General features: G+C 36.8%; 1 protein-coding gene and 1 long non-coding RNA gene across 2 annotated transcripts in view; one reads left to right on the top strand and one right to left on the bottom strand.

The window, feature by feature from the left end:
- Positions 1-25,748, bottom strand: part of LOC140149974 (uncharacterized) — a 176,032-nt gene that overhangs the window by 104,287 nt on the left and 45,997 nt on the right. The window contains 1 exon segment of the mRNA XM_072171979.1: positions 5,158-6,413. Within this exon segment, the coding sequence (XP_072028080.1) occupies positions 5,158-6,265 (1,108 nt within the window). The 5' untranslated portion in view covers positions 6,266-6,413.
- Positions 22,064-25,642, top strand: LOC140149967 (uncharacterized). The gene is made up of 2 exons (XR_011858788.1): positions 22,064-22,197; positions 24,333-25,642. It is a non-coding gene; the product is annotated as an uncharacterized lncRNA (long non-coding RNA).

Here is a 25,748-nt window from a genome sequence, read left to right as displayed (position 1 = left end):
ATGTCCGCATACTTCAATGGTTACTATGGTTACAAAAAAGTATTGGGTCACTTAATGAAGGGGTTAAAACTATTTTCATTTATTATACCACTAAAATGCTACATTTGAAAGAAATAATGAATCTCAAGTCACAGACCTTTACAAAAGCAAAGTTTGAGAAAATATCCTGAAGTTTTATCCATGATGCATGGATTATTTACCTCAAAATCCATGCACAAGGATATGGAAAGCACATAAAACTTGATATATAAAACTTGATGCGCTTGGATCATCAAATGTTAAAGCTTTCATCAAAATCATGCTACCATAAACAGATAGACTTTCAAGAGTGTTTATTATGTATAAGGATATGGAAAGCACATATAACTTGATATATAAAACTTGATGCGCTTGGATCATCAAATGTTAAAGCTTTCATCAAAATCATGCTACCATAAACAGATAGACTTTCAAGAGTGTTTATTATGTATCACATCTAACCTAGCTGATGAATTGAGTTCAACTATTAGTAACATGCTATCCTTTATCCATATCCTAACACCAGTCTGTTATTCTTCACTTAAATTACCAATATACAAATACAAACTTTCCTTCCTTTGACTGACCTAACATACTGGCCACACACACCACACCATACAATCAAGCACTAGGACCTTTTGCTAGCCAATCTGTCAGGATATAGATCTTTAGCACCAATATGTTTCTACACTAACAAAATGACCTTTGTATGCACTTGGTATACATCTTCAACATTACATCACTTTTTGAGTTTTTCTTGATGAATGAGGGTTATGAGATGATTTTGACTGATATCTAACCTATGTAATAGTTTTCACCAGAGATCATGATGTGTATTAAAATCTGTATCAAAGAAATCCATCTCACAGTGAGTAGGTGAAGACAGCCAAGTTCCTTTGAATAAAGATGAATTTAGATGTTGTTGATGATGATGATAATATGATGATGATAGCAGCAATGATGATGACGATGATGATAACGAAGATGATAAGAGAACTTGACCCACAAACTTTGCAGGTACACTGGCCTCCTACAAAATCAATTATATACAACTGCCCACAGTGAGTATGATAGATCATTGCTTTATAATATTTCATTTCTTCATATTATTTTGTCAACTTGACCAAACAACTCAGCTAGTACTGCTCTTCCTTTAAGCTGGAGTAGGAACTTTTACCTCATGTCTAAAGGCACCACGTTCAATTTGGTCCTATAGAACTATCGGTGCCCGGTTACGTACCGATGACTCTTAACATTGCTCCCTGGAGATATAATAAATTGTATCAAGCATAATAATTAAGAGTTGCATAGTGTTATTGTTTTTCGTTTAAATAAAAAAACAAATGCACTGTACAAATATTCAGGGTACGATAAAAAGTGTCATCGGTACCTCTTCGGGCACTGATAGCGCTATAGGACCAACAAAAATGTGTCTAAAGGTCTGTAAAATCTATGATCTGTACAAATTTTTACGATTTATGTTTGGCAAAATTATTCATCATATCAATAATATGTTGTAGTCCAGATTAAAGTTTACAGTTTGGTCAACATTTTTTGCTTATAAAATATCAATACATGGGGACCACCGTAACATTGAGAATGTGCAAGATGAGACAGAAGCATAATATTGTTTCCACAAATAAAGACAGTACACAAACACTTGGCCAAATTTGATACTCTGGAAAATAGTTAAAAGAAACATGTTGCCATCTGCTTTCTTCAGACAAATATCCATGCTTTGGTGATTCATCTGATTATTTCAATAAAATCTCTCATATTCTCATCTCCCATGTTCACTGTTCTCCGACATGTGTGACCCTCCATTACTAAAACTAGTCTGTGTGTTCTAGAGTACAGAATCTCATCTCCACAATCTTTAGATCAGTATCAGAACTGTACACTGATGAATTGGGGTTATTTAACTGTGCCTTGCGAAAGAGAATGTTGGGATTTCAGAGTGTTGATGACGAGTCAACAAATTCAGACAATGATTCCAAAACAGATGAGAGAAATTAAGAATTCAGACAACAATATTACTGGTTATTAAACCCAGACATATACTAAATCATAAGGATGTCTACAATACAACTGTATGCATAATCCTCAGAGTTTTCCTGCCATCTCTTCATGTAATAGTGTTGATTCTTGCCAATCCTGGGCAAAAACATGCCTATAAAGTTTCACCAAAATCACCCTATGAGTGACAAACTGACAACAAAACTTGATATCTGTGACAGATGGATGGACTATTTCCGGAATATTTTCATTGCTTGTGTGGATTTGTGGTGGAGTCATAAGTGTGTTTGATCAAGTTTACAGATGAGGACATTTTGAACCAATAGCATGCATTATCGATAGGCCTTTAAATGGCAGCTGTAAAGCTGCTGACAAAACAATATGGAGTTGAAAACGCGTTAAGTAGCTGACAACAAATCAAAGTTTGGAACTGCAAATACCGACAGAAGTATCATTAGGCCAAAAAAATGTTTGGTTGCCCTCCGTGATTTAGAAATCTTGGGTCGGGTTCAACCTACCAACCCTCCCATAAATTTATTTTGTTTTTAGCCTTATTATGAATTGAAGGGATATGTATCAAATTTATTGAAAATTTCAACTGATTACATGGATTAACAATAGGCTAACAACAAATTCAGACTATCCAACTCAATGGAGTTTTCAATACTTTTAAAAAACACCTTCAAATGAAGGACTTTATTTTAAGGTGTGTGGTGTTGTACAATGTATGATTTTCCTTCCAAGCTTCAAATTTCAGAAATTGGTGGCAAGCAACATATCATCTTTTTCTGAAAAGAAGACCTGCCAAGAGTGATTTAAATTGCACATTGCCATTTGGTTATGAATTTACGGGAGTTTTAAGCTGCTCTTTTCAAGTCACAGGGATAACCACTCCTAAAAACTCAATATTTGTTATATATTGACAGGTAGTCCATCCATACATTTCCAAGTTCAACCAATACTTAGATGGAACCACATCTCGCCTGTTTTTCCTTCTTCACTTTGTCATATCTGGAGTCTTTTTACTATGGGGAGTTTCATATCTACCCTATCCCTGAATCACTTCCCCTTACCAATGTTGGGTACTTCAATAAGAGCACTGCCAACAAGACATGACCCAACACTGATACGGGGAACCGAGGACAAATGTTTTGACTTCAAATACCATTATTCTGGCCAATTCTGGTAATTCATTAGGTATTCCCATTCAACTATGTATGATACCTACATACTCATAACAAGTAATATCATTCAAATCCCATATATCTTATCACGCTAGCCGATGATAGGTTCCCTACTGAACCCATATGCAGTTATTCAACCATCATGATTCCATCTGACCCAGTCAGGTATGGTTCGTGGAGTTACATGGCGGGTGCTCAATAGCACCCTTGTGACAGAACATTCATCATGTCTAGCATGGTGCATCATAAAAATGACACTTTGCTAATATGCCAACAGATGATTTTATGTTAAGTTAAGAATTTTTTTCGTATTGCACTTGTTTATTGGATCAACTTTGAATTAACTTCTAATGTTCAGTTTATTGGAACTTGCAGTTGTTTTCCTCTTTCAATATTTATTCTCATTTTTAAGACATGTCTTGCTTGGTGCATTTTCAATGTCTTAAATTTAAGACACACCACAAATTTGAGTTTCATTCAACAATTATAGTACTTAGTAGCCTTGATCAAGGTAGTCTCCACCCAAAACCCACAAACACTGCGGAGAGAGCACACTGGTAGTATGTCACCTCACTGACGTAGGGTTGTAAACTGACAGTGGTTCATATATACCTAGTTGAACGCACTGCAATTTGAGCGGTTTGTAGAACCAGAGTTGTTTCTCATGATAATCTTCTCTGATACATATGTAGAACACAGACACGGTAGTGGTCTGTACTCATAACTAAGCTTCTGTAGTATCATCGCTGCCTGGAAGATTGGTGGGCCATAGTATTAAGAGAGCACCTTGAACAAAACTACAATAATAGTACCATTTCGTATACCATTCTGTCAGTGCAGTTCTCATGTGACAAACTGAACACACTGAAATGTTAACATTTTGTTTTACCTGAAATCCAGTGTAATTCACCATATTTTCTTGGTTGCACTCAGCTGCAGTGAAACACATGTACCCATGAACTTGCAAATGAATTACATGTCTGTTCATGCAAGACCAAGAACATTTGCCACATGACTTGTACCTCTTTCTGTTGTCTGTCTAGTTCTCAGAGTTATACTGATATCACTTGATTATGCTATGGTTTGTACAGGTGGATGATGGGATGAATCAGGTCTTGCCTGTTATACCCATAGAGGTTACATTAGAGAGTCCAGACTCCAGACAATCCTGTGTGTAATGCTATGGGAAATCTGTCATGTTGGATTGTCAACATCAGAAACAGAATAGTGAACCTCTGGCACTTATTGGAAAATACCTCAAATCAAACAATAATTTGCATCTTTACGCATATTTAGCACCTAGCATGCGTTATCGGCACAAGACGTTACACACTAGATGCATAATAAGTTTTCTGGGCTCACAAATAATAATGAGGCACACTATTTACAGGTAAATTAAATATTTCTTGGCCAAACTGGAACAATATAAACGCTAGTGGCTCCGCGATAAACACACATGCATATAGTGCGGTACAGAAGAAAGTATACACGCGTCTTACACTGCGTACACGCTTAGTACCCTACATGGACGCAATGCGCATGTTCCAGCTTTGCCAAGAAATACTTAATTTACCTTAAGCTCTCCAGAAATGACACACAAACAAGACTGAGTCCAGACTCTCTAATTTAACCGCTTTAGTCACATCAGGTTGCCATGCAGAAACTCCACTCCTATTCACCTGTAAAATCAAATCTACAAAACTACAATAATTCTCTATTAATGTTTTTCTTTTTTTTATCAATCATGCTCATTTGTTGTTTGTTCCAGAATGCAAAACAACACTCCTTTATCAGTGATGTTCTGTAAAGATGGCAGCAACCACCACTATCAATTATGTGTTACAATTGAGCAAGATTGATTCAAAGAAGAAAAACATTAATTGTATCAAAATAGGCTGGTATAATAAGTTGGAATTCATGCAGTATGAAAAATACCTACCATCTTTCTTTTTGTCCATATCCTCCGTTAAAGATGTCTCCTCCACAACAATTCTTTGTCCTTCATTTTGTGGCACCAGAAGATCACTAATTTGAATTTGCGGTAGCACTAAAGTTGCAGTTGGCATAGTAGCTGTTGCCTGAGTTACAGTTACTGGGGCAACTGTTAAGGGTTGCCCTGGTAATGCTCTTGCAGTCCCAGCCAATGTTGGCTGTTGTTGTGGTTGTTGCTGATGTTGTATATGTTGATGTTGTAGGTGTTGATGTTGTAACTGCTGGTGTTGTAATTGCTGGTGTTGTAGCAGCTGATGCTGTTGTAGCTGCTGGTGTTGGAGATGTGGGTGTGGTTGATGCTGATGTTGTTGTTGCTGCTGCTGCTGCTGCTGTTGTTGAGGCTGTGCTGCTAATGTGTGATGCACCAATGTGTTTGGCACCGGATTTGCAGCCACAACTGTTACAGTCTGCATTGATGTTGCCGGAGAAATGGTAACATTAGTTATCCCCGGTAGTAAACTTTGACCTGTCCTTACAACACCTGTTTGCTGCGGTAATTGTCCATTTGGAACCGGATTCGTAGTTAACACAGTCATTGTGGCAGGTTGTATGCCGCTCTGATTGGTTGTTAATTGAAACGGCTGATTTTGAAAAAATTGACTAAGATTGAATGGTTGACTCGCAGCAGCCACATGTCCCAAAATAGGTTGACCAATTATGGGCTGATTGGCAGCTGCAATTTGATTTAGAAATGTCTGTCCGGGTGTTGGTTGTCCTATTATAGTCTGTATATTAGATGTGGGTATAGTGGTGACCATAGGCTGTCCAGCTAGGGATATATTGGTCATTAATGGATTGGACAAAGTCACCATTTGATTTGGCTTTGGTATATTGGTCACTGGTTGACTGGTCACTTGAATGCCTGCCATTGGTTGATGCGTAGGAGATGTCATGCTAGTACCTGGTAGCGTGATCATAGCCATGGGAGCACGACGCTTTTCCAAATCGTCCAGAAGCGTATATTGCGGAGCTTCCGGGCTTTGTACACTACTTGTGTCCATCCCCAATGGAGATGGAGGTTCCATAGTGGTTATTAATTTCAGATCCATGGACATGGTTGTATATATGTGTGTTGATGGTTGTACCTATGATAGGCACACCTCAACTACCCACAAAGACACTTTGTTTATGTATTGGAAGGCTTACGATTCCAGGTTTACATCAGATCCTCAAATGAATTACTGAAGAATTGCCTAATCCAACCTGTGGAAAACAAAAGAATAAAACAAAGACAAATTATTTAGTTGAACATCAAAACTTACTTTTGCTACATGACTAAAGACAAAATTAATACATTACACACTCAACAGATATTTGTTGTGTAGTGTTATTGGTTTAGCTAATAAGCTCAATAATCAATCCATATATTTAAAATGAAATATTTGCAATTATAGAAATAGGTATTTTTGACTTAATTTAGATTTTAATGTGAAATTTTTATAATATGAACCCGTAACTCTTGAATATAACCTCATAGTATTGATCAATGTATCTATCAAGTTTGTAAAACATAAATTTTAAGCAGCATCTGAAGTTCTGCATTGGTAAAGTAATTAGCAATCCAGTAACACAAATAGCTCTGCAATTAATACTTTGTGCACAAGAAAACATACCTTTTCAATTCATTTTCAACCATTCATCATTATTGCACTAAAAATCAAAACTTTCATGAGTGATAAAGAAACTAATATGTGTAACTTGTATCAAGTTATTCTTAACACATTTACAGAAAAGCTCATTATTTAATTTACTAGCAAAAGAAATTAACAAATTTATGCTAGCCTTTCAACCACAAATTAAAGCTTTGGGAAAACATTAAATGTATTAAATGTTTGTATACAAACATGGATCCTCTTGTAAATTCACTACATCAAAAGAAAGATGCAGACCATAACTTGAAAGTGACCAATTGCCAACATACTGATGCTAGGATATTAATCATAATCACGATAATATTTCCATCCAGTCAGTATCTTCTTTTCAAAGAAATCTGCCTCTGTGGAAAACGCAGTAATCAATCAAAATGTGTGATGACTGAAATGACTTGATCTTTAATCTCATTGGTGCAAAGTTGTCTCTAGCTTCAGGCAATCTGCAGACTTATACCAGTCCTTGTAAGTCTAATATTAGACTTGCACAAGTTCCAGCTGCCATAGTACTGTTGTACAGTGTAACCTGGGGCCAGAAGTAGCCAAGAGGTTGTTTTTTTGAGTGGGCAGATTTTGGAGAAAGTGGACCTTTTTTTCCAAAAGTAGATATTTTGTGCATGTAGCAGCATAAAAAGAAACCTTGGTTGGTTTGTTCGTCTGTTTGGTGTGATAGCCAAATTGTAGTTACAATTGTGGCAAATCAGCATGAATGAAGTGGACTTCTTGTAGAGGACTTAGAACATTCCCCATATCCCTAGCTACGCTCTGCCTGAATGACTGTCTCCTCCTACCTGGTTTGCTAGAAATAGCTGGCTATTAAAAGCGAAAAAGAATGTTCTGTTCTTTTTTTCTCTCTTTTAATATCTTCCATATTCTGAAGGGTGTGTCAGTACTGGAAACAAAAGATTGTACTTTTATCAGATTAAGAAAGGTAACTAATGAGTTGGTCTGATATCCCAGGGGAACTTGATGCCAAGGTCCATTTCCCCTGATGCCTGCTTCTCTTGTCCACCATGTGAGCCATTGACACCACAAACTCTAGCAAGTAAGAACAGGCATACGCACTGTAAAGTATTAAGAATGGACATCAGTTGAGTGGCTGAAATCCATTAAATGAAAATTTAATCAGTCATTTATGAGGGGTCAATCTACAAAAGCCATTTTTATGACAGATTTGCCCTTCTTGTATCTCCTAGCTGCCCCCTGGCTGTAATCTGACAGCATACCTTGTAGGACTGATCCATCATAGATGGGCATCATCCTACTGGGGCAAATTGAGATTGGTAGGCATCATTTGATGTGGAAGTAAGCACAATTGCTCTATTATAATCCCTATGGTGCAAAGCTGTCTATAGCCTTTAGGCCTTCGGGGATGCATGGATGCATGGAATCACAGAAGACTTGGTCTTTTGAAATATCAAAAAGGTTTTTGGTTAGAAATGTATTTAAAGTTGACAGTAAGATGTAAGGTACATATAGTGTGAAGTCATTTAATACAAGTGAATATGTTGGCATGATCAAAGGAGAAACATTTTCAGAGGATTGAAAATGCTGATGTACTGCCATTTTGTCCAGTTGTTTGTCTAATATGATAAATGGTTTACGAGAACTCTTCACAGGGTTCAGTTAGAGCAAAGCTGGTGGACAAGTCATAAGACACAGATGCTAAAGAGTACACCAAAATACCACATTGTATAAAACTTTTGCTGCTCTTGCACATCAAAGTTCCTTGAAGTAATAAGTATAATGTTTGCAAGTCACAGCATATACTGTATGATCACAGCAATATCATTTTAATAGGAAGCAAACCTGGTGGATCTCAAGATTGCTATAATATGAAAATAGAATACCACTTAGCAGTAGCCTGCTTTCAAAGCAGTCATATTGAGCTTTGATGGATGTCCACCATTAAGACATTAGCATGAACTGAATGATGTCAAATTGGTCAAATAAGTCTAATATGAGCCAAAAGATATCTTTGTAACATCGCCAGCACATTAAGGGCTCAGAGGTTAATCACTTAGATGCTCAGAGGCACATCACTAAGGGAGTATCTGCTGCCTGAATACCTAAACTGGTTGCTTTTTATTAAGCTGTCTCAAATAAGTGGAATCATAACTACGATAAGGAGAGAGATTGGTTTTTGGATTAAGTGATAAACCCAAACTTGTCTGGAATGTGATTCCCTCAAGATGGGATCTGTAATGTGGGTCACACTATCATCTCATGCAATATTACTTGCAACATTCTATTTCAGTTTCATCATTTGGTCTACTATTTGAAGGAAAGGGGGGAATAGCTTGGCTAACCATGGAAGTCTCTGAATCACAATGGAAGTCAATTAAACTCAGTTCAAACCCCCTTTCAAATGTTGAGAACTTCATTGGAAGACAAAAAACAATTCTACAATCTATATTGTTATATTACAGATGACAGGGATACCACAGGCTGTGCTGCCTGAAGTCCTCTTATTAAAGATAACACCAAAAGTTTACTGATACTTGCTTGACACTTAAAAGGACAAGCTCATCACAAAGCTCCATCGGATATCATTAATATGCTTCAAATTTGAGTTACGCAAAGGCAGCTTAGATCATCATGCTCAGATGGTATCTCTCTCTAATATTGAGCCAAGAACTCACTGAGTTTCTCATCGGTAACCAAGCTTTTGCTGCATATACTCCCACATTGTGGATAACTACCAGGTGTCCAGGTCAACTAAAGCTCCTGAAGAGACACCTATTTCAGGATGCTTTATCAGCAGTAGCTTTTGAGCTAATGAGTGTTGCTAAACATTATGAAATGCATTTGGTGCTTAGACATAAATGTATATGTCAGACACACTATTTGGGGGAGGGGGGCATCACAAACTAAGCTAGCTCTATGTTGGTAGAGGTTGTTTTTGCCCGAATCAGCTGGTAATTATCTTTTTTAATTGCTGAAGTCAGTTGGATTTGCTTTCCTGATCAATCAAAGATATATGAACTTTATTTTGTGCATTACTATTGAGCAGGCCTAGATCTCATACATTGTATAACATCCCTGCCCTTCAGGTTTGCATGTTATCTGGGTCATCTTTATGGTCACCGACCACCACACCATGTGTCAATGATTATTGGACAATATATTGAATGAAATTACATAAGAGATTACATTGGTCAAGTAATAATATCCATGATCATGAACTTGTGATATTTACAAATGCCACAATGACCAACTGCTTTATCTGTGCTGCTATATAGTCCAACCATAAAAGCATCTCTTTTGTTCCCCTTGATATCAACATCAATTAATGAATTATAGTAATATAGTTCTTTGAATTCTTTAGTGGAATGTTTTAGCCATTAATTCATCTTAGTGTTTGGGTTCATGATGAGTAGAAGAGGGTGAAGACACTAAAAACAACCCTAGTTTTGTCAGATTTGTCCTGGGGATGAAGTCATAACCCTTACATAACATAGGAATGCATTATACACACTGCCACATTCCTACTGCTGCTGATTTCAGAGGTTCAACGCTGCCCAGCTACTTTATGAGTACCAATGCAGTACCAATCCAGTAGGGGTGTGTGATTCCGATGTGTGTACTCAAGAGTACCCACACAGGTACTCTCGAGTGCCAAATGTTCCTCTGGGGCGGCAGTAATAGGAATCTGGTAGTGTAACTGAAGCTATATGCCAACGTGCCCTGGACACACAATTGAATCATTGCATATGTCCCGGTACCACTGTGCTCCTGATCCAATGGAAATTGATAGCCAATACGTGGTATCCCGCTGCAAATCAATTTAGAAGATTCATCCTGACACCCATGAATTGCTTGAAAACTGTGTAACATAATAATAACAGATAAGTCAATATAAAGTTATTAGCCTCATGATAAAAAGAACCCATCATGAATTAAATACGGAACTCTAAAAATATATGACAATTTTCAAAACATACTTTTTGAGAACTGCTGCCTACATTGACTTTCATTTTGGTTGCCTCTCAAAAAATAGATAGAGAAGCGGCTTTTCATAAAGCAAACTGGTTGTACAGCATTGGTCATTGTTGATGGATGAAGCTAGGGTTTGGCACGTGGCACTGTAAACAACCAACATATCATCTGTGAGGTGACAGATATGTCCCAATATAAACAACGTCACCCAACAGGCAACAGTTCACGGTTCATACCTTTGCACTGTAAATAAAAGAGCAGTTTCCATTTTTCACTGTAGCTATTTATCTAAGGTCTATTTCAAAACTTGATGAAATGATGAAGATCAACTTTACAAATACTAAGTTCGAATCTCAAATTGTGTTCCCATGTTTCAACACATGAAATGGAAACTTCATACTTTTTGTAACAAGTGAAGTTATTCCACTTCCAAGTGATGAATACAGAGGCTGGGAAAGACTCTTCAAGAAACCCTTTTTCAATGTCTATGAATCGACTAAAACGGCCAATAAGAACACCCAAACTGTGTTCAAAATGATATGACTTTAATATCAAAGCTAATTTAGCTAAGGGTAAACATCGGAACTCCAAAATCAAGGCACATAAAAAGCTGATCTGTCAGAGACAAATTTATACCAAAATTTAAGTGGAAATCCAGGATTTCACATTAAATCTGATAAGCGCCCTCAAGGGAGTATGTTTCATGATGTGGGCCTGTGCATGCAACAATGTGCATTCAAAAAGTGAAATTATTTTGAAATTTATTTGAATTCATGATCACAGTAATGATCAAGTACATTACCACCTGTCATAAAATTCAGTCATTTTTGTCCACTTGGTTATTGAAGATTGGTATTAACACATTGTTGGGCAGTCCCTGTGCTTTTCCTTTCTTCCGGAGCAAGATCAAAAATGAGACACAGATTTGCTACGTATGTGTCAACTGTATCACTTGTAAAGGTAAATCTATGGAAATAGGTTTTTTTAAACATTTTATCCATCATTTTTCCATGGGTTGTGCAGCTCGAGTGTCAAGCCTGTACTCATGTCTAAGGGTAATTTCACCAAAAATAGATACCCATATAAAATGATTTTGGTTTTATAACAACACTCCACCCAGAGATGCCACTCAGTTTCACTCAAAAAACTGGTGAGAAAAACCTGAAAAAGCAAGTGAATGCAGGTTAAAAAGCCCCAAAACGGGCTGAAAATCACAAAAACTTGAATTCAGGCTAAAACCTGAAAAGTGGCATTTCTGTCCACCATTAATCTTTTATCCCTCCTCAATCCTAAAGTGAGAAGTCAATATAATTTGTAATTTTTGTTTGAGGACTCCTCTAGTTTGACAAGACAACTGTTTTAGTTACTCAGTCCTTCCAGTAACTGACGCCCACAAATCTCAACTTTTCCAAATTGCACAAAGTCAATTGGTCATCCAGTCTTGTCCAAACTATGGATAATAACAATCTGAAATCATATGACACAAGAAAATAAATAACTTTGGTCAAGTTTATGTAACATCTGCAAGCGTCCTCTCTCCATATCTTAATAAGAAGATGGCTGTGATAGTAGCAAGATACATCCATCCTGGTCTGACAGACAGGTGTACTTTCTGACCCATTTATTGTGACACTAAATCACAACTGCATAATTTAATAGCAGCATTAATTTCATCTTCTTTTCTTTGCCTACTATATTAGATTACCCTGTTGCATTGTGAACAAGTATTTCATGTTTGTGAGCTATGATTACTATGAATAGAGATAAACAAATCTAATTTTATGGTGTATTATTCAATGTGACTCGCTGTCGACTTCGTGTGTGTACAAATTTGCAAAGATGGGGCTTGACACATTTCAGGTGAGCATGCTATGATACACATGGTGTATGTTTCCTCAATTCATTACAACCAGGGCTTCAAAGATTTTGCTGGTATGATGCAAATTGCTCTCCTGATGGTATCAAATGCAAACAAGCATGCAATACAAATCAATTTGCTGGGCGCAGGGCCGTAGCAAGCGGGGCGGCCGGGATGCCATGGCTGCCCCACTTTTTGAGAAATTTGTAATGTTTTTCTTTATATCTTTATTTCAATTTTGACATATATTTGTATTTTGGCCATCCCACATTTGTCATGGCCGCCCCACATTTGTCATGGCCGCCCCACATTTTTCAACCCTGCTACGGCCCTGGCTGGGCGAATCTGTGACATACAAATAAGGTAGATTCCAAACTATTTAGTACAACATCTTAATAGTGTGTGTGTGCATACATATATGATTGGGCATGTATGGCGCCAGGGTATTAGAAACCTTATAAGAGTACCTAGTGAATGATCACCAATTTTTCTTTTTTTTTATCATCGCAAAGTTTGATTTGGTTCACCAAATGCCTATCATCAAAGCATCAATTGAGTAAATCGCCAGCTTACCAATATTTCACCACTTGTACAACATAGACATGATAGATGTAGTAAAATGTCATCTTGCTTCACCTCATAAACATGAAGAATGATATCCTGTGGTTCCAATGTCTCAGTCAACATCAATGTTACTGCTCATTCAACACAAAATCATGCGCCTGCTACAATTTATCACAAGAAATTGATTGAATAATAAAGCTAATAGGATAAATTGTGTTTTTAGGCTAATTGACAGAAATTGCATATATTGAGACTAATATACATATAATTTTCAATATAAAGAAATATGTGACATTACAGAAATGATTCAGAGTCTAGGGAGAGCGGTCCCTTTGAAATGTACGCTATCAAGGCATGAAGCATGGCAGTCAATACAAGTAGCAAATTTTCAGTTCAACTTGGAGGGGGACATGAGTCGAATTGGCAATGAACCAGTCCCACATATCTAAGGAATCTTTCTATGTGGAATTGTTTTTAAGACAATATGCATGGTGGAAGGGGAAGCTTTTAACATGTCTATATCTTTAAGCCTTTTTTATCATTATTTTCAGTTTAACTCTAGGCCTACTAGCCCATCCAATAGAATGATTCATTTGTACCAAACAATTGCACAAATCAACAGCAAATAAATGACTGTGCTTCCAGGGTGTGTCAGATAGGCAGGCACATGAGTATGTTATCAATGAGTTAGAATTGTTAGCCCATTGGGGCCCGGCAGCTCATGTTAGTGATATAAGGCTCCCTAATGCACATAGTATGTCATTTTCAGCTGCCTCATCAGCAAATCACTATATATGACATCAGTACTTCCATGATGACATGAACAACATATCACAGATTGACTCTTATACCAGTTTACTTTTGATTAGACAGTCCTACTTCCTGATTTTGCATATTCGGATAAATAATAATAGATATTAACCTAAAGAACTGCCATAGGTGTATATTTCAATCCAACTTGCCTTAATAAAAATTCATTGTTTTTATATTTAATTATTATTTTATTTGTTTCTGAATAAAAAACTGTGGAAACCATTAAATATCACAGATGTGAAATTTTCTTTCATGGCAGAGCTCTACACAGTTCATTTTAATTATACAATGTGTTCACACAAAGTTTTAAAATATGCCTCGATCTAAGGCTGATCTGCCTACAAATTTCACAAAATAGCCCCTTGTGAAAAGTATCTGTTCAAAATATACATGTTCAAATTAGCTCTTGTAAGGTATCTTGACAACTGGTTTGAACACACCCGTGCAAAGAGATTGGTGCATCTCACAGCCACTTCCATCTATGCTGAAATGCTTCGTTTGAAAATACTTTTTATGACAATATATTGACGAGACTCGCATTCCACTGACATGCCTACACACAAATGTAATTACAAACTGAAAAATAAAGCATGAAATTTGAATCTTTCCTGTTCAGAAAAACAAATAAATATCATTGGTTATCATAAAATGTAGCCTAACTATTAATCTCCCGCCCAATAATTGTTTTTTTAGTAGCTCTGTCACTAGGCACTGACTGCGGTGACAGGTGGCAAGGCGATTAATCACTTCAAATCTTAAACTGTCAAATTCAACAGACTTAGCATCTCTTGCACACTCATGGAGCTCACATTCAAAACTGCATCTGTAATGAGAAGTACAACAATCAGTGAAGGTACTGTGTAAGAGTTGAGCACAAGCCAGCACACGCCACACGTGTGCTGCACACGAATCCCTTTTCATCCTTTATCATCATCATGATGAGCAACAGATAACAGATCCCAGCCTGCTGCATGGGTCTACAGAAGATGGATGTTTGGGTGATGAATCACACCCATCAACTATATTTTAGCGATGGGTCCATCTGGATTATCTCCTATCTTGTCTTTAGCATTCCAATACAAAGACACTATGTACAATTATTATCAAGTTCTATCCACGTTTAATTGTTAAAAGTATTGTTGCCTGAAACATCTTGATTCAGATTCACAAGACATTCTTAGGTAGAGATGCACCATTAGTTAGCTCAATCGATAAGGTGTTCGTCTTATGGTGCGAGATGTTGTGGGTTCGAACCCTGGTGGTGGTTTAGTAATCTCTCGTGGAAAAATTTGAGTTAGCTTGAAATTTCCCTAACTGCTAAGTGTCTTGTTGTAACCCATATGAAACTTGGGGAGCTGATCCTGGCTGCGAAGATTAATTGTGGAATGTCTAGGGTGTGCGCTTCTTTCGCTGCAAATCCATGCGATGCTGTTTAATGGTTTGTGGAATGATATGGGGCTGTAGTGGTTGACGACAACGTGTAAAGTGTGTTGAGGCTTGTGGATCACCATCTAGACGTTGTACATGTGCGCAGCACATTATAAATCACTGCGCTTCTAGATTAAAATAGGGGGGACTAGTACCAGATAGTGTTTAGAAAAGTTTGCTCAGGGTATTTTTGCTCATTGAGGAGTAGTAAAAAATTGTCATGACCCCAACTACCTAGGCCCCCTTGATATCTAATGGTGCATCCCTAAGTTCAAGCTTTATTAATATTTTTCTTCAAAGTTGCCAATACACACAAAATGTAGTATAAATCTAACAACAAACAAACCCAGAAACAAATGCAAAGTCATAGTCACATAGTTACAAGCATCAGCATAAGGGACCATTCACAAACACTTGTTAGGGGGGGGCCTGATGCAAAAAGGGGGCTCTTAAAATTTTTGACCCTCCTAAGGGGGGCCCTGAAAAAATGACCACAAATTTCCCTGGAAAAAATGAGTTTATATGCTTTTCTATGGGGTTGACCCATAATTTTTCATGTCAAAAAGAGGGGAGCCCCTGAAATTTTTTAGGTCTGAAAAGGGGGGGCCCAAAAAATGTCTACGATAATTTTTTTTTGCATCAGGCCCCCCCTTACAAGTGTTTGTGAACGGTCCCTAATTACTAGCTGGAATTACCATTGCCCAAAAGAGTGCCCTCACAGTTCTACACATAGAGTGACAGAAAGAGATGGATTCACTGGACAAACAAGACTAATTTCATTAGCGCCAGTACAATGACAACACTGCACAAGAAGGTCAAATTCAACATCAACCAACTTGATTCAGAGTCATATTCCACATGTAGCATGAGACTCAATTGGTCATTTCTCATCTTGCAGCTGAGCTGGAAAAAGTACTGCACTTTCCATCAGGAGCTGGACTGGACTGGTTTGAGATACATGCAGACAAGAAAAGGGCAAAAAGTACAAGCACCTTACAAGTTAGATAAACCTGTTTTTGCAATATGTGTATGGTATTAATAGTTGTAAGCTAGCTAAAGCAATTACTTCCAGGGAAGTGTATAGTTTTGAATAGATGATGTCAATATTGAGGTTCCTGTAATTTGGGTTTGGCCATTTGGGTCTAGTATAAGAGGTCTGAAATTATGGTCTTACAACACCTCACTGTGTAATATAACTCATCTGTGGCAGGCAGAACCAACCACATCCTGAACCAAAATACAACTTAAAAGTGCACAACTGCACATAGTATTTTTTTAATAGCATCATTACTATTTTCATATGATAAATATTGTTCATTTGCCTCCTATCCAATACATAAGCCCCCCCTATATGTTTTATCCCTACCTAGATTTATTATTGACAGCTGCATGAATGTTTCCTCTCTATTTTAGTTAGCTAATGATTCTGCTCCTGAGGGAGCTAACACCTCCAAAGTTGATTCCGGTTTGTAGTTACTTCATCATTGTGATTTTTGATATATACTTCATATTTCTCATCTATCAAGTTGTGAATAAACAAACAAGACTTTTCACATATTGATATCACTGTCACAGGAAACTATATTATTTCATGGACTTTCATGTTTTTTTCCCATCATCCATCTGATACACAATTTCCACAAAATATGTTCTGTTCTGTAACTTCTGTTTATATATTCCTCAGCAGTTCGTACAAAGCCTGGAAACGTACACCTTATGAATAAGTTGAGCTGATCACCTAGGTTTCATTATCATTGAGGTATATTTTTCCAGAGAAGAGCATGTAGGGCAACAAATTGATTATATTTCTACATGTTCATACTACATACTCTGAAAATTGCAGAAAAATAGCATTGGTCATTTTTTTTGAAATTGCAGTTTTGCTACTAAAATGGAGGTTATAGCACCCTCAACGGGGACTCTCTCTATAGAACTACATGTAAACACCAGTTATAGAAAATGGTTCTAAAATAAAAATGCTTGATTCTTTTCCCAAAAAATTTGCATATGACGTACATTTAACATCTGAAATGTAATGCAAGTGGTGTCGTTGCTGCACTTCTAAAATTTATTTATAAAATGTCCGCACAATACCAATAGCTGTGTTTTGGTGGCAACTTTTCGACTTTGTGTTTGAAATCTTTGGTTTCTCTTGTTTCGTGACAATAGTATGTCTAAACTAAGTGGTAGGCCCCCTAATTGAAAATAAAATTTAACTGGTCTTTATGCAAGAAATAAATGTAATTTATTTTCCTGAACTGTAACCTATGAAATGTCATATAAATGTCACATTATCTTATGCTTCCCTTTATACTGTTTCCCCTTTCTTACAATTTTTCTGCCAGATAATTTACAACCTGACAAATTGGGAGTCATATTAGTGGCTTGGTCCTCATGATTTACTAGAATTATCAAGTTTGGTCAATGTATCACCTGAACTGTCTGCACAATGCTGTAAACTTAACTGGGTATTTTCATGCTGCAACAAAAAGCAATATTTTAAGGCAAAAAAAAAAAAGTTTGTCTCAAAGCTCAAGAGTGGTTTGAAAACAAATGCGTAATGCGGTTTTTTTTTCAATTATTCCCGACTTGGTATTTTTCTCATTTGGAGAAAAAAAGTCAGATTTTCGCCGAATTTTTCTGGAAAAAAAATGATTTTTTTTTTTTAAATAAAAAAATTTCTGCATTTCTTTTTTTCAAATCTCACGATTTTAAAAATGTGCACGCAAGCTTTGAAACAAACCTTTTTTTTTGCCTAATATTTACAGCCATACTTGTGTTGGTGTAAATAACTTGTTGTTGAGGGTGTCATCCAAGTCAACAACAATGATGTGAAAACATCATTACTGCTGGTAACTGTCTAATACATGATCTAAAATAGCCCTATAAGCAACTTGCTCAAATTGTAGCATTCCCTCTAAAAAGTATATGAAGACAAAGTAAAGCATTTATTTTATGTAAACAGTACTTTTAATATACCACCAGGCATATCAGTGTGCTTTATGTTAACACTATGCAACTACTCCAGATTCCAGAAATAAAACTAAAATTTGTGATTTCAATCAATATTGTTTTGAATTCTTTGCCAAAACATGTAGAGTGAGGGTGTGCTGCATCTTACATTTTAGCAACTACCCACCAAAGGAACTCATCCCATTTTGATGTATACAGGGATGTGTCTCTTGGGGGCATTACCATCAATATACTATGTGCCTAATTGGCTGGGACACATCAGTTCAAGTGCAAGTCCTTAACCCCTTATTTCAGCTCATAATAATGTGATTTATAGCATTCTTATTCAAAAAGACATAACTATGATGTAAACCTATATGTGTATATCATTCAGAAGATTTACTTAATAATCCTATCAATCACTTACATAAAGACTTACTTAGCCACAGGAATTGTAACAAACAAGTTAGACTTGCAATTTGAACATTCCACATGTAGGCCTATATGTGAGGCAAAGGACACATAGGGACAAACATAAATACACACATTTATAATCACTACATGCTCTACAAACCAACTGCTAGCAACTGACTTTGTATGCTCATCAGTCCACACTTAGAAGGGAGCATGCCATGACTGAACTCAGCAAAGCCGAAAGCTATGGGTCTCCCACTGTACCTTTCATCACTTCACGAAGTTCATGACTCTCTGAAACAAGTTTGTTGTTAATTAAGGCTATTCAAAATACAGGGATCAATACCTCAGTGAGCTCAAGTCAAGTTTAAATGCATTAGTTCTATTAAAATCATTTAGAATTAGATACATAGAATAATACAGTTTATACCAAATTCCAACAAATCCAGAAAATCCTATTTTGCTTTGCTTTGCTTTTCTCATTTGACAAAAACATTCTCAATACTTTTACTTTAGCATGCTCACAGACATTTTCACACTTTTCTTCAACTTTTTCGATATTTATTCAGTATTTGTTCAGTATTTAGTATATCAGTACAAAATAATACAAAGAGTACTAGTTGGCAACTCTGATTTTTGGCTCTGAACCTGCTTTTTGTTCAAAATTACAACTTAATCATCAAGCTTTTAAAATAAATAATCTAACATACAATCAAAAATGTGTTACTCAACCAAAATAGCAATAGCATTGGTGGAGTTGGATGCTAGAAATAGAAAGCCAACATCAAATTTATCACCTATCCACTGTACTTTATGGCATACTTCAAAGAATACTATTTTTAATACCTCAAACACTATACCCTTGTAACAAGAACTACAACCATTTTAGAAATAAATATCGTTCTTTGGAATCAAGTAAGTTACCGTCAAAAACATGTTATTGAATATCACGCTTCCCTGAGGGCTCCTGACTGGTACCAGCACAGAGCCCCTCTAAGTGAGGATGAGTTCAAATCAAGGCGACACTGACCAAACATCACTGACTACTAGACACAGAGCCCCGCAAGTGGGGATGACTTCAAATAAGTTGACACTGGCCAAATAGCACTGACTACTACCAGCACAGAGCCCCTCTAAGTGGGGATGAGTTCAAATAAGGTGATGCTGACCAAATATCACTGAAGTTTGGACGAATTAACATACACACCTACTATTGTTGCTATAATTTGTCCACATTATTTTGCTGATTGAGGATACAATATTAAAGTTACATGAATTAGCTGATTGAATCAAGTCACATAGTTATTATCAGCATCTCATCAACTACTGACAAGCAAACTGCTGTAGCACTCAAAATGTCTCAGGCGGAGATTGCAATTTTCAGAAAAAAATTCCAACACACAAATGTTTCAGTCATAATTTAACAGGTCATGCAACTCTTGAGATATATGTGGGATGTGAAAAACACGTACTTCCACAGGAAGATAGTATCATGAAGGGTCATTAGTCCAAAAACCCAAGAAGGGTCATTATACACCATAATCCTCCAATCTGACTCTTATCCTAATCCTAACACTAACCCTAACCCCAACCTAATGCTATCCCTAACACTAACCTCAACCATTTCCTAAAACACCCTAAACCCTACCTTTTTGGTGTACTGACCCTTCGGACAAACAGGATATACCCAAAGACCTGTGTGTATGAGGTGACAATGTCCATTAGCTGCTTCATGTTATATTCTATAATAACATTCCATGACACATTTATCTATTGATTTATTATCAGCTGATACCTATATATTAGAATACCATAAGATTATCTGGACTTCGCTGACAGGGCTCATCCGGCTCAAAATACTATTGATTATACGGCTATTTTGAACAGATTCTACGAAAAGTAGCTCGCATGTTTACTTTTTGCCATTGCCAAATATATGTTTTAACCCTATTTGCTAAATAAAACCAATAGGACTCTTGTAATTTCAAGTATTATTAAAGTAAACTTCAAACATATTACATAACCCAAGACATCGAATGGTACTTCTTCCACTATTAGTATTAGGTTTTTATGCACTGAATAAAACATAAGGGTCTGTATGCACAAAACAAATTAGACCAAATCTAACATTAGACCTGGTCTAACTATAGCGGTTAGACTTCTTTTTGTCAAGCTCAAGTTTACTCCTAGCAAAGTCAAAAAGTTAAACTGCAGCCATCTTATTAACCCTAACACTGGACCCTGCTTTTTGGGATCGGAAGTCAAAGAAGATCCGAAAAAGTCAAGGAGAAGAAGAATTTTGACTTGGCACCCCGGATTCAACCTATGACCCCTCGCATATGCCAACCGAACGACCACGGACCGGTAGCTACATCGGTTATTGCTGCCCGCCAGCAATTCCGTGCTCATATAACACTTCGGCTGATTGCGCTATCGCCAGACCCTGGGATTCATGCATGCGCAGAATTTTTCATCGTAAGATTTTGTAAGATTTTTGGGTGTTAGGGTTAACATAGGCTCTAATCTGGAAAAATACATCTTAGTTAACCCTAACACTGGACCCTGCTTTTTGGGATCGGAGTCAAAGAAGATCCGAAAAAGTCAAGGAGAAGAAGAATTTTGACTTGGCACCCCGGATTCAACCTATGACCCTCGCATGCCAACCGAACGACCACGGACCGGTAGCTACATCGGGTTATTGCTGCCCGCCAGCAATTCCGTGCTCATATAACACTTCGGCTGATTGCGTCATCGCAGACCCTGGGATTCATGCATGCGCAGAATTTTTCATCGTAAGATTTTGTAAGATTTTTGGGTGTTAGGGTTAAGCTACATGTATAATTTGCCCATAACAGGATCTACAATCATATAGAAGGTACAAAAATATTTAATGTAAATACCAAAAAGTCCTTACAACTGATCTCCATGGTTAATAGACCAGTCTCATGTTAGACCTGATAGTTTTGTGCATAGAGACCAAGACCCACATAACATGTTAAACAAGCAAGATGGTTTTGTTTATTTCCCATTGTGTCCAATGATTGCTATTACCAGTCTGTAGCACAACGGCACGCCGTTTACAGTAAAATACAACGGCTGGCAGTTGTCAACAACGGCTGCTCGTTGCCAATTCTGGAAATCGGATTTGGGCTCTCTTTTTCCTAATTTGTGCTCACTATTAGGGAATTGTATGCATATTTTAATGCTGGCAACATTGCTTTTTCCGCCCACGATCACATGACGTCATCGATTTCAACTCCGACCCTGCCACAGTCGAGATAATCATGAAAATGGAGACGATATTGACATGTTTTTGGTCAGAAACGGGCAACTTCATGGGCCAATTACGGTGCTTTACCAGAATAATTTGGTGAGTTGGAATAATTTTTTTACTAAAATGATGTTCGGTGTGCATGAATCCGCAAAAATATTGCTGGGTAAATCGTTCTTTCATGGGGGTAAATCGTCTGGGAAATGGGCTATTTCAACAAATTTGCATTCACCAACGAGTACATCGTTGACCATGCCAACGCCGTGATCGTTGTTGTCAGAATTATCAACGTGATTGCGTTGTCCATATAGTTCAGATCATGACAATGGCTGTCCGTTGACAATCAACGGTACGGCGTTGGTCTGTGATAACGTAGATTGCTGATACAATCTGATCATGTTGACCTGTTTGTCGTTTTTTAGAACATTGTTGCACGACTGCAGAATTCGACAACCTTTCACTATGTTTTCATTGTACATGGACATGTACATAAATTAAAGCTTACCGATCTCTTATAACTAATTCATAATGATAATATGCCTGATTAAACCCCCGGGATTAAACATGTTTTTTAGTAATAGTCATCGTGATCATGCAGGGTCAGTACGCGTACACGTGCATGGTATTTAGGTATGCATGTGTATGTATACACCCGGGGCAGGGGTATACAAATGGGAATGTATGTCAAATGTATACGTAGACAGTAGCAGCGCCACGAATGGGGCAAATTTCCCCCAGTCAGATCTCTTTGGCCTTCCAGTTGTGGTCTCCCCTACGCCACCTGTGCCCCGGACCTTGCTCGATAAGTGTAACCACGAATTTGCTCACCGTCGACACAGATGGCTTCACATGCATGCAAAGCTAGAGTCAGATTCGCTGAAGCATGACTCTGTGTTTGGAAGTTCAGTTGTTTACACCATTGTTTACCATGGTATTTTGTGGTGAACTTGCATTCCTTGATATTATAATTTTTAGGCCTGATAGTTGCCCCACCCATCATGATTTTGATAACGGATAGAAGTCTCGTAGGGGGAACTTTAGTTGGGAATGTGTACTCTGAAATCTGGAACAGAATTTGAAGAACCACCAATGGCAAATTAAACCAATTTACTGGAATTTCAATCCTCCATTTATCAAACATATTTTATGTAGGATTAGACGAATAAAAGCATTGTTTTACGCCCGAGGGCAGACTTTTCAAGTAGGGTCGGTTGGTCAGGATTTTTTTTTTTAGGCTAAAATGACCTTATAATATCACCACAAAAATCTGGCAAAATTTGATGCTTTTTCTGCAAACATATTTTGAAAATATTCTGGGTTTTTTTTTGAGAGCACATCAGACATATCGAATTGCATATTTTTAAAACGAGGAATGTCCTCCTGATGATAATATTGATATCAAATATAAGGTTTTTTTTGAAAAGATCTTTTGGGAAAAAAATCTATATCTTCAAAATGTCAAAATTTTCAATTGATTGATATTTGATATCAGAAGGACATTTCTCGTTTTCAAAATGTAATTCAATATGTCTGATGTGCTCTCATGTCCCACAAAAAATACGTAAAACGTCGCTATCTGAGTATCTGAGCTCTTATGAACAAAAAATTCTACCAAAACACAAAATCTGGGTCGGTCGGGCCCGTAAAACATTTGCCACTCGCCATAAATATTTTTGTGTATCGTTATTTAACTTTGACCCTATGTCAAGTTTGACTGTCTGATACTTAGTGATCTTGCATGTACATGTACCGTATTCGTCCGAGTATAGTCCCACCCCCCACATTTTTCGAAAAATTCCAGAAATTGTAAAAAAAAAAATTCAAGTTTTTTGGGGTTTTGGAGTGCCCCTGGACCTAGACCTAGATGCTAGGATCATTCATAGTTGACCTAAAAAAAAAAAAAAAAAAAAATGTAAGATGTTTTGTGTTTTTAATATGAAAATTGATAATTCAAATTCAATGCATTTTGAGATTCATTAATAGAGTATGACATGAATTCAAATTATCAAACACAAAACATCTTGATTTTTTTAAAATTTTTTTTTTAGGTCAACCCCCCAATTGTGAAAAATTTCCACCTAAAAACGAGTGGGACTATACTCGGACCAATAATTCAATAATTTTAAATCATTGTTTTGATTAATTGATCAGCATGTCAGCCATGACTAAATAAAAAAAAAGCTTTGTTAAATAATTATCTTTTTATTTTCATTTTCCATTTGATTTAATCACAGAACTCGTAAAACACAAAAAACTGTACGATGAAGAGGCAAGCAGCGGAGATGAAGACTGAACTTGAGCAGTTAATGAGGAACTACAAATTAAATTAAAAAGAACTCTGAATTGCAATTGGGATCAACATCATGATCATTGGACTGTCACTGCGAACGTAGGCGAAAGTAAATATAGGGAAGTACAATATACACCTCGGACGCTATTTGACAAATTAAAAGACACAAAAAACTGTACGATGAAGAGGCAAATGACGGAGATGAAGACTGAACTTCAGCGGTTAATGAGGAACTACAAATTATTAAAAAGAACTATGAATTGCAATTGGGATTATCATCATGATCATTGGACTGTCACTGGTAACTGTAGGCAAAAGTAATTTTAGGAAAGTACAATGTAAATCTCGGACGATATTTGACAAAAGATGCATCGTCTTCTTGTTGGATTGTGGATATCATTCCTTGATCCGAAGCCTGCAGAGTGAATGAAACAAAATTTGCATATTTACACGATCTTGATTTGATAAGGAATACAATGAATTGTAATTATTTCACTGTAGCTTGATTTAAAATGCCAGGTACCAAGCTTGAAATCACAAAGCATTTTCTTAATCTACTTCATTACTTTCTGAGGAGAAGGCAAAAAACAAAACAAAAATTTTGACTGAAAATTTTTGAAAATTTTTCTAAAATACTATTGCAAACAATCATCAAAATACTGCCAAGAAAAGAAAGACCAAATTTTGACCAAAAGATTGTACTTGAAAAGTCTGTGGGATTTTAAATACGTTCTAAATGTAGCAGCGCTATACAAATATTTAAAATGTATGTATTGTATATGTATTTTTTAACTTAGTTCTCTGGGTTGTTTGGATGAACTAATTTTAATCATTACCCAGAGCAGCCAGTGCACCTAAACATTGAAAAAACAAACCAACAGTGCATCTGGCCAGATTCGAACCGGCGACCTTCGTATTACTAGCATGACCCTCTTGGCTCTAGCTAATTGAGCCACAGAGGCACACTGGAGAAGAGCGGAAGATTTAAATCTTAAGGTATTAGGTTGAATGATGTTCGTCGCGTAATACTTATATAGATTTAAATCTTCCACCCTTCTTCAGCGTGCCTCTGTGGCTCAATTGGCTAGAGCACCATGCTAGTAATACGAAGGTCATTGGTTCTAATCACGCCAGATGCATTTTTTCCGACATTTTTTTACATTGATATGCGCTGGCTGCTCTGGGTAAAGATTAAAATTTGTTCTTTTTTTTTTGTGTGTACCGTAATTATGAAATTGTATAAATTTAAAACAATTGCTTGCATAATGATTGAGCATTTTTTACTTCTGCTTCACTTTTTGAGTCAATTTACATTTGGAGCTAGACAAAATTGGAAATCAATGTTTTTTGTTACAGTAAT

Source organism: Amphiura filiformis, chromosome 1 (genome assembly GCF_039555335.1).
Source record: "Amphiura filiformis chromosome 1, Afil_fr2py, whole genome shotgun sequence".
NCBI lineage: Eukaryota > Metazoa > Echinodermata > Ophiuroidea > Amphilepidida > Amphiuridae > Amphiura > Amphiura filiformis.
This window is presented reverse-complemented; position numbering and strand designations above follow the sequence as displayed.